The 15,000-nt window shown below is 33.7% G+C and overlaps 1 protein-coding gene across 1 annotated transcript in view; it reads right to left on the bottom strand.

Moving 5' to 3' along the window:
• The window catches only part of Cph (BCL11 transcription factor chronophage), a 35,865-nt gene that overhangs the window by 8,403 nt on the left and 12,462 nt on the right, over window positions 1-15,000 (bottom strand). Inside the window, exon 2 of the mRNA XM_035872885.2 lies at window positions 5,392-5,841. Coding sequence (XP_035728778.2) covers window positions 5,392-5,841 — 450 coding nt within the window. The remainder of the gene's footprint in view (window positions 1-5,391; window positions 5,842-15,000) is intronic.

Consider the following 15,000-nt stretch of genomic DNA (forward strand, 5'->3'; position numbering starts at 1 on the left):
ATGGTCATCCTTTCGAATACTTCCTTTCAACCCTTTCACGGAAGACTTCATACGAAACGAGCAACCATTGCCGGTTGGGGTGATCGCAAAGCGACGTTTTCGAAAGATGAGCGAATCTCTGTCTCTCTCTCTCTCTCTCTCTATTTCTCTCTTTGTGATATATACCTTGAAAAATATTTTCTCGTATGTATAAGATATGTATCTATCTTATGTATGTGTATGTGTGTGAGTGTGTGTGTACATGTATATATATAATATATCCTTTCTATTCTATTGTTGAGATGATCCTTCGAAAAGGGATCTTATATATTCTTAAAATGCACAAATTTGCATGGATTTAAGAATACTTTTTCTATGTTTCTCTATGTTTATCTAATAAAACAAAAAGAAAATCTTTTTTTCTTTTTCCTTTTATTTTCTTTGTTTTGTTTTTTTTTTTTTTTTTTCTTCGATCCATAAGAACAATATCTACGTATGAAAATTTTGGATTATAGAGAGAGAGAGAAAGGGTTGCGATAGGTAAGTGGATAGAATATAAAAGAAATTTAACTTCGATAAGAAATTAAGAAGGAAAGATTAGTGTTTGTCTTTCTCTTCTTTTTTTTTTCGATTTTTCTTTTCTTCTTTTCTTTTTTCTTTTTTTTTTCTTTTCTTTTCTTTTCTTTCTTTTTTTTTTTTTTTTTTTTTTATTATTACGACGAACGAAACAGCAACCACATCTGCCGCTCTCGTCCCTATCGGGAGCTTTCGCACCCGCGTGACGTCACGGTACACAAAGGATCGTAATCCAGAATGGCGTGTGACAATATTAAAATATCGATTAGCCAACGTATGCGACGTATGCACTTTGTCCCTGGCACAAGGGTTGCACTTAAAAGGGCCGGCGCTTGCAATGGATCCTATCCAGGTAGATAGATTGTGGGCGATTTTAATCAGGGACATGTACGGTCATGTGAATCTTTAGAAATTCTTCATATCAATATCCATTTAAATTTTTTCTTTTTTTTTTTTTTCTTTTTTTTCTTTTTTTTTCTATTTTTTTTTTTCCTTATTACGCTTGAACGTCCACCTTGCCCCATATAAATGACTCCATTTGTTAATGAACCTGATAACCATACCGAGCGTATGATGATACATTGGGATTATATTAGGATTTATCATTGTTACGTTACAACGATCGACAATAATTACTCTAGACGGACGAATTTAAATTGGAATTATACTTAAACGAAGAACGAAAGGAAACGACACTAACAAAAAAAAAAAAGAAAGAAAGAAAGAGAAAAAGAAAAAGAAAAAAAAGACATAAGAAATCAATCAACGAAATTCAATTATATATTTTCGCTTAATTTAGATGGATTTACATTAACCTGATCGTAAGCTAGAAGTCGGTAGAATCACTTTGAAAATATATTTTTAGCAAGGAATAACTCTTACGAGTGAAACTTTAATATCCATGTACGATCGCAAACGTACACCTTGCGGTCAGTACGCGGTCCCGAGGACAAGATTGGTCAGAGCAATATCTTTCTATCTTTTTTTTTCTTACTCTCTCTCTCTCTTTCTATATATATATATATGTGTATATCTCTTTCTCTCTCTCTCTCTCTCTCTTTCACGGATCCTTTATGTCGCCCGTTCGTTCGTCCGACCGCAAACATCAAGAATGGACCACCGGGTCCATTAAATTTGCCTCTTGTCTCTAACAAAAGCGTCTTCGGGGAGTTAAAAAATGCAGCTTTATGCCGTTTCTACGAGATAAAAAGAAAACCGAGATATACGAAGTTAAACTCGAAAAGCATAAAAACAGATAAAAAAAAAAAGAAAAAAGAAAAAAAAAATTAATATTAATAAAAATAATAAAAGAAGAGGAAGAAGAGGAAGGAAGGAAAAAAGAGAGAAAAGAAAATAATAAAATAAAATGAAAGCAAAAGAATAAATAAAGGAAAAAATACAAAAATAGAGTTGGAAGATTCGTTGATGTACAACATAGAGGAAAAAAATAGAAAGAGAGAGAGAAAGACAGAAAAAGATAAAAAGAGAGAGAGAGAGAGAGAGAGAGAGAGAGAGAAGGAAGATCAGGATGTAACCAATTCGCAAGCAATTCTCGAGACGCCTCAGGCGGTCCAAGAAAACGGGATACGTGCGAGAGAAAAAGAGAGAAAGAAAGAGAGAGAGAGAGAGAGAGAGAGAAAGAAACAGGGAGAATCCTTCGTGGACTAAGAAGGGGTCGGAAAGAAACCATAAAGAGCAGCTGGTTGAAAAACCTCACCCGCGACGACGAGAATTAATATTCCAGACAAACGTGACAGATAGATCAAATCTGCATCACACCCGGAGCGCTCTCTGGTGTCAATTTCAACGGATTATCGCTTCCTTTCTCCTCTTACTCCCCTTAGCCCCTTACTCCCTATCCAACCTCCAACCTCCAACCTCCACTATCACTACCAACATCAACCCTCCTCCCTCCCTCGATCCAACTTCTCAAATCTCCTCATTGCTAACTTCCCTATCTAGCTGATATTTTTTTTTCCAACTCTTCGAATCTGTCCAACATCTTCTTTCTTTCCCTTTTCTCGTTCTTTTTTTCTTTTTTTTTTTTTTTTTTTTTCCTAATATAGATATATATATATATATTGATATGTATATTGATATCATCGTTGTTACTTGCAATATGTATTGATATATAATATTGAAATTGATATATTATAAAACGTTCGATATTTTATTACATAAATATATATATATATATATTTTTGCTTTTTAATCGTCGAAAAAAAAAAACTAACGAATTAAGTTAAAAATTCGTACAATGTATTTTTAATGTTTTAAATAACACCGTCGAATAAGACAAAACGTTAGATTCAATTGTACTTAAAAAAATTAAATTAAAATATAACTTTTTTTTTTCTACATTATTATAATATCTAATAAACTAATTTCACTCGTTTGCATTAGATAGTTCACGAACAAATACATACATACACAAAAATACACACAGTCTTTCTGATACATACGTATTGAACAAATTTTAACGTTAAACATTTTCAAAAGAAATAAGCTAATCGATAACAGGTATGGTCTAATAAATTTGAAAAGGTTTACGGGGCCCTGGACCAGGTCGATAATGACGATGACGATGATGATAATCAGGGTCCTGTTGTCATCGGTTGATCTTACCTGGGCACACGCAGGGAATGAAACTAAACGAAACGAAAAGAAACTAAACGATATGAGACGAGAGGAGACGAGACGAAGACGACACGAGCAGGCACGCACGTTCGTACGTTATATACATGGCTCGTGCGTACCACGTGGCCAAACAATAGGAAGATTCTAATTAGGCTGCTTCGAGTTGGCCGGTTTGTAAAGTGAAAGAAAAAAAAAAAAAAAAAGAAAAAAAGAAAAAAATTCTGACAAAAAAGACAACGAAAGGGGCAGAACCAAGGAATATAATATAGTGTGTGTATGTGTGTGTGTATGTGTGTATATAGGAAAAGGGACGAGCACGAGCTTCGCTCGCGTTCTGCTAGAAAAAAGGGGTTAACTCTTACGACAAAACGGATAGCTATGGGGGAGAAAGGGGTGCTACCGTGCTTCACGCTTCGTGATGAAGCCTTTAAGGATAGGCTCGGTTGATCCGTCGGTCGTGCGTACCGAATAAACTCGATCCTTCGTTGAAATTTTTTTAGATATACGTATGTGTATATATATATATATTTATATGTATCTGTATGCAGCTAAAAATATCTTAGATTGATTTATAAATAAGTGTATAAATATTATAAAAAGTTTGTTATAATAAAGTAACATCTATTTAGAATTAACTTGACATTAATGAATTAACAATGTAAAATTGGGATTCTTATTATAAAACGTTTTGATTATTAAATATCATTTCTTTCCTTGTTTTTCTTCTTTTTTTTTTTTTTTTTTTTTTTTCTATGAACTTCCTACTTATATCAGTACTTATTTATGGATTAATTCAACTTAATCTGAATGTTTAAAATTTAATGTCTTTTCGGTTCAAGAATAGATTCTATCAAATCGACAAACGAAAAGAATTTATCTTTTCTAAATAATTACTTTCCATATCGTCATAATTAAGATAAACAAATAAAATTAATTGACAACGAATTTTAGAAATGATTGATATTATCATCTAATTATACGATCATTTGATCGATTTCTCTTTGTGATAATATTTCTAACAAATTCGAACTTCAATATAGGCTATATTTTTCTTATCAAGAAAAAGAAAAAAGAAAAAGCAGAAATGAAAACGGAGAAAAAAGAAGAACGAAAATCATCGAACGCGTAACAAAAGAAATTGGAGGGAATAAAGAGAGTGTAAAATAAAGATAATAAAAAAAGAAAAAAAGAAAAAAAAACGAAAAAAAAAAAAAAAGAAAAAGAAAAAAAAAGGTTTTTGAATCGAATGTGAACACCCGCGCGTTAAACCTATCGACAATGCAACACGATGTGATCCCTTCGAGGGATATAGATGATTTGCGGAGGGGTGGTAGAGGGAATTCAGTCAGGTTCAACCCCGATCTCAAAGCGGGCGGTTTAAATTCAAAAATCGAATACACCGCATCGACATTGTTCGTGTTCGTTGAACCAAGTCCGACATCAGATGGTCGATCGTGAACGTACTTTAAACTCCCCACCCCATCCTCCCCCTTACACATCTTTCAAAACTGTTTTACGTTTCGTTGTTTCCCTACCGATAATTTTAAATGACTAAATTTTTACTATTTCACATTTACATATGTATACATATATATATATATATATATATATATATATATAACGTACGATATGTCCCTATTCATTTCCAAAAAAAAAAACTTTTTCGGAAAAGATCCTTTATTTCTATTGGAAATGAATAGTTTCGCTTTAAAACATTTTCACGTGATCTAATTAAGAACGATTAATTAAAGAACGAACTAATTAAACGAATTAGTATAGCGACCAATCATATTTAAGTGTTCCTCCTTAATGAGAGCCTACTAATAAAAGTACTGATAAATTTAAAATGAACTGATACGCAATTTTTAATCTTTATCATACTACGTCACAATCAGATAACATTTTTTCCTTTATCTTATTCTATGAAGCAATTAGATAGATACGTATGTTTTATATATATATATATATATATATATATATATATATATATATATATATATATAGGTACACGAAATAACTAAAAAAAAAAAAAAGTAAAAAAAAAGTATTGAGATATTTCAGTAATGTATATGCGACTCTATTGAAATATAAAAAAAAAAGGAGAAATGTAAAAAGAAAAAAAAAGGAGAAAAGAAAAGAGAAAAACTATAATACGTAAGAGAGAAGAAACAGCTGATTTATGTCAAAATGTATTCTTACCGGAATTGACGGTATTGGTATCGGCATCGACGGACTCGGTTTTTTGCTTCTTAGGAAGTTCCTCCTTGTCATCGTCGATATCCTCCGTCCGTCTTTTCGGCGTCGAACTTGCACTAGCTCGAAGCTCGATCGGACTTCCGGTATCCGGTGCCGATCCCTGAGGCGTTGGTGGACTTTCAAGTCTACCACCCCTCTTGTTGATCGGCGCGGAAATACTTGGTACCGAATTTAGTTTTGAATCCTGATCGGTACTTTTAAGGGCAAGGGCGTCCTCAGGATCGGAGTCCTCTGGTGCTGCCGTTGCCGGAGGACTGTGACATCCTTGGAGAGTATTGCGACAATGATTGACCTTGTGCTCGATAAATCGAACTATCTCACCAAGGGGATAGGACGCCCTACAACCTCCGCATTGGACGGTGTCTGGGGACGTACTACTTTGCGAAGTTTCCGCTGAAAAAGCAAGAAAAAAAGAAATATATATATATATATGTATGTATGTATGTATGTATGTATAATATATATAAACATATATTTTCAATTAATTAACAATTTATTTTAGATCCTGTATAAGCGTAGGGTGTATGTGCGTTTATGCAAAATCATTATAATATTAATCGATTATAATTAATGCATAAAACGAGTACGATAGATCGTCATGAAGAAAAAAATTTATTAATTAAATTTCTCCTATTCAATATCTTGATAATTGTAATTAATAAATAAATAATTATTTTCATGATAATTATATTATCAGGATAAAAGGAGAAAGAGAGAGAGAGAGAGAGAGAGAGAGAGAGAGAGAGAGAAGAGAGAAAGAAACAAGTATCTCTCGAAATGATAAAAGATTCACTTTCATATAGAGTAACCCTTATAATTTACTAATGTTGAAGGGTCAGACGTTATCCCGAGGTCAACCGCAGACGCAACAATTCACTTTTAAGTGTCCTCGAAGAGGCCACCAAAGGAGATTCCTCCTAGAAGCAGTCTGGGACATTAACATAGAGATTGGCAAGAGATTCATACATCGATCTTTCCCTCCGACTGAGTCAAGTATCCATATCCATCCGGATGGGGTTGCCAGCTCGATGAGAAAATAAGAAAAATTCACTCTGTCTCTTTTTCTCTTTCTCTCTCACACACACACTCTTTCTCTCTCTTTCTCTGTCTCTATGCCCATCACGATGCCATTCTCTTAGTATTTTCTTTTCTTTTTTCCTTCTCTGTCTGTTCTTCGATCTCACTCGTTTTTCGAACTAGAACTATCAAGAACGTTTTCTCTTTTTAGATAGATAGATAAAAAGTAAGAGAACGAGAGAGAGAGAGAAAGAGAGAGAGAGAGAGAGAGAGAGAGAGAGAGAGAGAGACAGAAAGACATTGTTCTTTCATTCATCTTTCTCTCTCTCTCTCTCTCTCTCTCTCTCATTCTCTATCTAACTCTATCTTTATCTCTATTTTTTTCTCTTTATCTCTATCTCTTTCTTATTACTTTTCATTCGACATCCACTTGTTTATCATTTATTTTTAATCTATCTCTCTCCCTATATCTCTTTCTTTCTCCTTCTCTCTCACTCTTTCACTCTCTCTCTCTCTCTAAAACACGAACTCCTTCATTTCTTTTTCCTACCCTTTCTAGGTGCGCCAGCTCGGTTCGATTCTTTCTGGGCGGAGCTCTCTTGACCATTGGCCAAAGCGCAAACTCGTTTCGTTTCACAGTCTTCCCTCTCCCCATTTCACTCTACCTCTCTTTCACTCTCACTCTCGCTTATACTCTCACTCTCTTTCTCTTTCTCTCTCTCTCTCTCTCTCTCTCTCTCTCTCTCTCTTTTTATCTTTCTTTCTTTCTTTCTATTTTTCTTGCTTTCTTTCACAATCAAAAGAATATTAATCAAATGTTAAACTCTACACTCTTGAATCACACTGATTCTTGAATTGAAGACGTTAATTAGATTGTAAAGATAGGATTAAAGAAAAGATTCCGCACGCACGTCCTTTTTATTTCTTTTTTTTTTTTTTTTATTCTTTTTTTATTTACTCATCTTTTTTCTTGTTTTTTTTTTTTTTTTTTTTTTTCATTTTCGCCGAAGAAAAAATCTGAAGATACAACTCTCCTCTTTCACCGGAAACGTACCTGAAAAAAAAGAGGGTGAGAAAGAGAGAGAGAGAGAGAGGGAGAGAGGAAGGGGGAGGGGGAGGAGAGGGAAGGAGATATACTACTTCGACGTGAAAGAGAGTGTTAGATCTTAATCGTTACTTTTTTCTTTTTCCTTTCTTTTTATTCTCTCAAAGAAACGAACGAGCGGAAAGAAATAAAAAAAAGAAAAAAAAAATATATATATATATATACGTATGTGTGTATGTGTGTATAAAGAAAGATAGAGATAGATAAAGATAGTTGATATAAAGAAGAAAATCGTTGATAAAAATTTGGGACACACGAACGAATAGTAATCCTTACTGCGAGGGTATACAAATAAAAGGAATGAAAAAAGTTTAGGGAAAAAAAGAGACAGATTGATTGATAAATAGGTAGATAGAGAGAAAGAGAGAGAGAGAAAAAGAGCAAAAGTGACGAGAGAAAGAGGGAGAAAAAAGAGACTAAAAATGACGAAGAAGAGAGAGAGAGAGAGAGAGAAAAAGAGAGAGTAAAAATGACGAAAGAAAAAGATGGCCGTTCCGATCTCTGAATGGACCTTGGGTCCGTTATTCGCCTACGATTCAAAAGCGCTCGGTTAGAAACAAGAGACGCGCGACCGGTCGTTAGCGACAATGGGCTTTTGTTTTTTCGGGGGCAGATGTTGAACGAAAACTCAGAGGAGAGCGACGGAACGGTCTACGACCGCTTACTACCCTACGAAAAACTGTCTAGGGTTGTAGATAAGTTATAAGATGTCCTCCTCGAAGGAGAACAAACCTAGAATAGAGACTCTTCTCTCCAATCTTATTTCTAATCTATTTTTTCTACTTTCTGTGTAAGTAAATTGAACGAGATTTTTTTTTCTCTTTTTCTTCTTTTCTTTTTTTCCTGTTTTTCCCCCCTCCCCCCCTTTTCTTTTTTCTTTCCTTTTTGTTTTTCATCCTCACGAACGAATTTACACATTCGTTGATATGTCTTATATAAATTGGAATTAACGAGTACAAGTATATCCCCTTTTAAAATATATTCATGGATATTATCGATGAATTATAATTATAAATTAAAAATTAAACAATTTATAAGAATAAATTTGACGATTATCCGTATATTAATTTAATATATATTAGATATATTTAAATTATTAATTTATGAATTAAGTAAACGATTTATAATATTATTTTATATCTATTATATATATTTAAATTAGTAATTTATAAATTAAATAAATAATTTATAACGATAAAGTGACAATAATATAATATATATATATATTAATATTCAATGGTCGATATTAATAAAGAAATCAATATTTTGAAATTCTTATAGTACAAACAAAATACAATTGTAATGTATAAAATAGTTACATTTGTTAGATATATTTACTACGTCCATGAAAAAAAAAAAGAAAATAGAAAAAAGAAAATCAAGAAAGATAGACATATCTACGCGTTATCTCGATATACTCGAATATAATCGATTCAAGTTTCGAAGCTTGAACAAAGTTACGACATGTGATAGTAAGAGGGTTGTGGTCTCTCTAATATATATATATATATATATATATATATATATATACAAAAATGAGAGAATCAGTCGATATCACGAATGCTCGTCGAAAAAGATAACATAAAAATCCAACATTGCCCGACGAATGTAAGTTGGATTGCTTACAAATTGGTCCATACATCTGTAATATCTCGATCACTTCTCCCTTATAGTGTGTAGACGAGAGAATGAGAGAAAGGAAGAAAAAAGGGAGGGACAGAGAAAAAAAGAGAGAGAGACAAAGAAGTCATAATTTCCATTGATATATCAGGAATATCCAGAAAAAGAAAATATTTCAAAATTATTAACTCTCTTTATCACAAATCTATTCCATGGATATTATCGATGAATTATAATTATAAATCAAAAATTAAACAATTAATAAGAACAATTTGACGATTACCTATATATTAATTTAATATATATTGGATATATTTAAATTATTAATTTATGAATTAAGTAAACAATTTCTAATTGTTTACTTAAAGAATTGAAATAAATTATACATGTATATGTATATATATATATATATATTTTTTTTTTTTTCTAATAAATTATTTCATACTTTCAACTTCGTTAATAGGAATCAAATGTTCGAATAATTTCGAAAAATTCGACGATAAAATTTCAAGGAATAAACGATCTTTAGACGTTTTCTTTCTTTCTTATTCTTCTTCTTCTTCTTTGTTTCGTCATGAAAAATTTACGTACAAAAAAGTTGATATAATTCTTTCTCCCTCTTCCGCACTCTTTCACAATCCTTACCTAGAACTATTCTCTTTTCCTCTTCACTATTCTAACGTTTCCTAACGCACACGAGTAATGTGCCTTCGTAGCATAGAAGAGATATCCCGATAACTTAGAGTACCTACCTATCTATCTACCAACCGCAAAGATATCCCGAGGCAATGTCCTTGTTAGGACATCCGTCCCGTCAAAACGTCCAGAGGACACATCGAAGCAATTGAATTACGATCATCCCTAGGGCAAGCCCCAACCGTAACCAATAATTCCATTATCCATTAGTATTGGGTCGCACCAATTTCCTTCTACGAGTAGCATGATAGAGAAGAGAAGATAAGAAGAAGAAGAAGAAGAAGAAGAGAAGGAAGAAAAAGAAATAGAAGAAGAAGAAGAAGAAGAAGAAGAAGGAGAAGGAGAAGGAAGAGTAAGAAGAAAAGAAGGATACGTGTACTTTGTCGATCGAGAGAAAGACGAACGTGGTTGAAAACGAGAATATCGAAGAAAAATTTTCAACCTTACGGATCTTCTTCCGTGACATATCGCCAATCGAATCAACGTCGAAAACAATATTTCTCAAAGAAAAATTTAAAGAAAGCTTTTTTATATCAATTTACTTAGTAGTTGTACGAGTTCGTACGTTGTATACGTTGTTCGTTTCGATAAAATGAGAATTTTTGTAGAAATACAATTGGATCGGTACGTTTCTATCGAAAGGATTTGATTAGATTTTTTATTCTTTCTCCTTTTCTTTTTTTTTGTGTATTTTGTTCTAACGCGCGAAGTCCTTTTCTTTTTTTTTTTTTTTCTTTCTTCCTTTTCAATTTTTCAAACAATATAATTGCAATTTCTTCGAAATCTCGTATCTAATTCGATTAAATTAAATATCTGATATCTTCTTTTTTTACATCTTATTTATATAGAAATATATGAGGGATAAATTAAAAAATTTTAATGTTCCAAAATTATTAAAACGTACTGTTGTTTCTATGTTTCTCTTAGATAATAAGTAAGTAAGTAAGTAAGTAAGAAAGTAAGTACTTAGAATGATCATCAAAACTAAATTCTAAACATTAATTCTACTCACGATCTCTCTTATCTTTTATCATTAACGTGAGAAAATAATACTTAAATATTTTCCTGATCCTTTTTAAATCAAATCAATCCAAAATCTAAACATATATATATATATATATATATATATATATAAATATATGTATATATATTTGAAATATCGAGTATAAGAAATTGTTTGTTTTAAGAGAAAGACAAGAACAAAAAACCAAAGAAAAAAAAGAAGAAAACAAAACAGAAGAAAAAAGACAAAGAAAATGATAAAAAAAATGGATAACTATTTCTTACAAATATACGCACACATACACATATATATATATATATATATATATATATATATATATAAACACACACGCGCGCGCACACACACATATATATATATATGGGCAAACACACTGACATACACGTTTACCTTTGTCATCCGCCATTACGCGTCCTCTCGCGTATATAATTCGATCACACCGAGCACACAGGATTCCACCGTTAGAGAAATTTACAACAATACTCTATCTATCTATCTATCTATCTATCTATCTAACTATCTCTCTCTCTCTCTCTCTCTTTTGTATCCGTCGTCGTTCTCATTCGACAACGATAACAACGACAATGAAAACAACGATTATGACGATGACGACGACGACGACGACGACGACGACGACGACGACGGCGATGACGACGACGACAACGTAAATTAAAAATATGAACGAATCTTCGATAATCGTAATCGCATATATTCCTAAACGTTTTCATTATCAACATGGAGATCTGCTTTCGTCCATGCTCGGATGCTGACTGGAGCATCCATCGGGGACGCGTTTATAGGACCAGCAGGAGGACCCCGCCGCCGACAGGATATCAAAAGAATAGAAAGGACCTACCGCACCACGTGCGTCTAGAATGGTGGGGGAAATTTTTATACCGAACACCCCTCTTTTATATCTTTCTCACTCTTTCTTACGATCTCTCTGATCTTCTCTCTCTCTCTCTCTCTCACTCTCTTTTTCTCTCTCTCCCTCTCTCCTTTCTTTCTTTCTATCAACGAAACCCCTTCCGTCCGTCGTTGGACTTTTCTCGTGGGGTGAAGAGTTTTTCGAGTTAACCCTTAGGCACGATCGTCCACCTTGTTGATCCTCTCTCTCCCTCTTTCTCACTCTCTCTCTCTCTCTCTCTCTCTCTCTTTCTCTTTTTTTTTCTTACAAACGTATGTGCATCGTACAAAAGATCCAAAATGGCGTACCACTCTACCTTTCTCTTTTCTTTCTACGTGAAATGTTTTTTTTCTTTCCCCTTACGGGTCCCTCTCTCTCCCTCCCTCTTTATCCCCCTCCCTCTCTCTCTTTTTCTCCCCTTTCTATCCACAGATACGTATATATGTATGCGTATATAAAAAAGACAGGTCGGTTCGTTGATAAAAAAAAAGAAAAAAAAAGAAGAAAAAAAAAGAAAAAAAAAAGAAAAAAAAGAAAGACTACCCGTTTGCTCGTAACCGTAAGCTTCGTCTCGCAAAGAATCCCATCAATCCATCGGTGGTCCATCAACCTCATTCTCAAGAACTCCTTTCCTCCTTCATTCTCTCTCTCTCTCTCTCTCTCTCTCTCTCTCTCTGTCTCTCTGCTCCGATTTTTTATTTTTCCTTTTTTTTTTTATTTTTCTTCCTCCTCCTCCTCCTCTTCTTCTTCTTCTTCTTCTTCTTCTTCTTCTTCTCTCTCTCTTCTCGTTTCTTTTCTTTTCTTTTCTTTTCTTTTCTTTTCTTTTCCATTCTATTCTTTTCTTTTCGATCGAGAGAAGATTTTCTCGAATTTCCTTATTCGATCCTTTGATCGAACAATTCTCCTACGACCTTCTCCAATCGCAAACATAAAACCTAACGGGACTCTTTCATGGACATAATACGTTTTTTTTTTTCTTCTTATTCTTCATAGGCTTTCTTTTTTTCCTTTTATTATTATTATTATTCGAGTACACGTGTGATCGATCATTTTAACGTTATGTTTACACCTCTTGTAAACTAAAGGATATATCTCGAATAAATAACAATGAAATTTTTGCCGTTTAAAAATCAACGTATAACTCTTCGTTTATAATTAAAAGATATTATGTACTTACGTACACGTGTGTATATATTTTTGTCTTTTTTATTATTATTATTATTATTATTATTATTATTATTACTATTATTATTATTATTATTATTATTATTATTCGAGTACACGTGCGATCGATTTAACGTTATGTTTACACCTCTTATAATTAAAGTGACAAACCCCACATTAATAATAATAATAATAATAATATTCATCGTAATTCGTAATTAATCGAACATATTTAAGAATTTACATAATTACATGTAAATATAATTCTTCGTAAATAATTAAAAGATAGAAAATACATACGTACGTACGCTTACATATGTATAAATATATTTGATAAAAATAATAATCAATTCGTTACACTTACTTCATTTATCGAGAAACATTTAAACTCGTCGCTTAATTGACGAACTAACTATGGCAATTGTAGTCAGTCAAGTAATGGAAAAAAAAAGAGAAAATTTAATATAAAGTGTGGGATCTCCTCGATGTGGATACACAGTAAAGTAAGAAAAGCAGCAACGATCACTTTTCTACCGGGCAGTTATGAGAAATATGAAATCTGGTTCTCACGCGTTCTCAATGGGGTACGCGTTGTCTCTCATTCTATCTCTTTCCCTATCTATCTCTCTTTCTTTCTCCCTCTCTCTTTCTCACTCGCTCACTCACAGTCGCCCCACATGCGTATCGTGGGAGGATCTCGAAGTCTCGGGAGTCCCTTTGTGAGTCGACCGGCAGGACATTGTCCATTGAGAAACGGCCAAACAGGTCCTAGAGAGTTGACCTGTCCCTTTTCAGGGCACTCCTTTCAAGGAAAACCCCTTTCCTGATTTCTTCCTTTCTTTCATTCTTTCTTTCTCTTTTTCTTTTTCTTTTTCTTTTTCTTCTCTCTATCTCTGTCTATCTCCTATCTCTATCTATCTTTCTCCTTCTCTTTCCTTCTTACTCCCCCACCTCAATCTCACTATCCTTTCTTTTTCATCAAAATAAATCATGTGGGTTACAGTTATAGTCGGCTATAGAGAGTTTCTACTACAGCTGTCTCTAGTAGCACGCTGTTGCTTCTACTTGGACAGAGACGACGTGTCACTCGCGGGCATCGCGAATTTACCTCAAATCCTGACGTTTTTCCCTTCTCAAACTTTTACAGTTTGAACGTATCTATGTATGTCGAGCCTTAAAATTTCGTGGGATCGAATCGTCCAACCGAGAATTTACTATTAATCTCGTACTTGTTGTATAACATATATTCAGATATCCACGTATACGTACCTATTTTTTTTTCTTTGTATGTATACTATCTTTTTTCTTCTTTTTCTTTTTTTTCTTTTTTCTTCTTTTTTTATTGCTTTCAAAAGTTACACCCGATTTTTTTAACGAATAACTTTTGGAAGAGACGACTTTCCCTCGATTCGTGAGTTAAATCGGTATGTCACACATATGGTTCTATTTACTCTTTTTAGGTGCTTTAACAGAGAGAAACAGAGAGAGAAAGAGAAACAGAGAGAGAGAGAGAGAGAGAGAGACAAATAGATATACATAGTTTGCGCAATGGTTACGCAGTTGCATCGTCGACAATGACCGAAAAACAAATAGCGAACGAAACCAGTGGTACTACAGAACCAACAGAATCGCCAATGGAAAACGCAGCGAGTCGAGAACTCAAAGTGGCTTTGTATTGTCCAGCATAGCGATACTTCTCTCTCTTTCTCTCTCTCTCTCTCTCTCTCTCTATTTCTCTCTATCTCTCTCTTTGGTAACGGAGCTCGTTCTCGCACTGGTTAATTAGAAACTTCCGTGGCAAAGAGGGGTAGGAGGAGGTGGTAGGGACTGGCTTCGTTGTTACATTATTCAAAACGTCCCCCGCGCGAAACTCTGCAATGTTCATGCCGCAAAACATCCGAATGCAAACTTTTGACAACGTGATATCACGTGAGAGAAAGAGAGAGAGAGAGAGAGAGAGAGAGAGAGAGAGAGAGAAAGAGAGAGAGAGAGAGAGAGAAGTGCCGAAGCGTGTCACGCGAA

The sequence above is a fragment of the Vespa mandarinia genome, chromosome 15 (assembly GCF_050613455.1).
Source record: "Vespa mandarinia isolate Hongniang chromosome 15, ASM5061345v1, whole genome shotgun sequence".
NCBI classification, from domain to species: domain Eukaryota; kingdom Metazoa; phylum Arthropoda; class Insecta; order Hymenoptera; family Vespidae; genus Vespa; species Vespa mandarinia.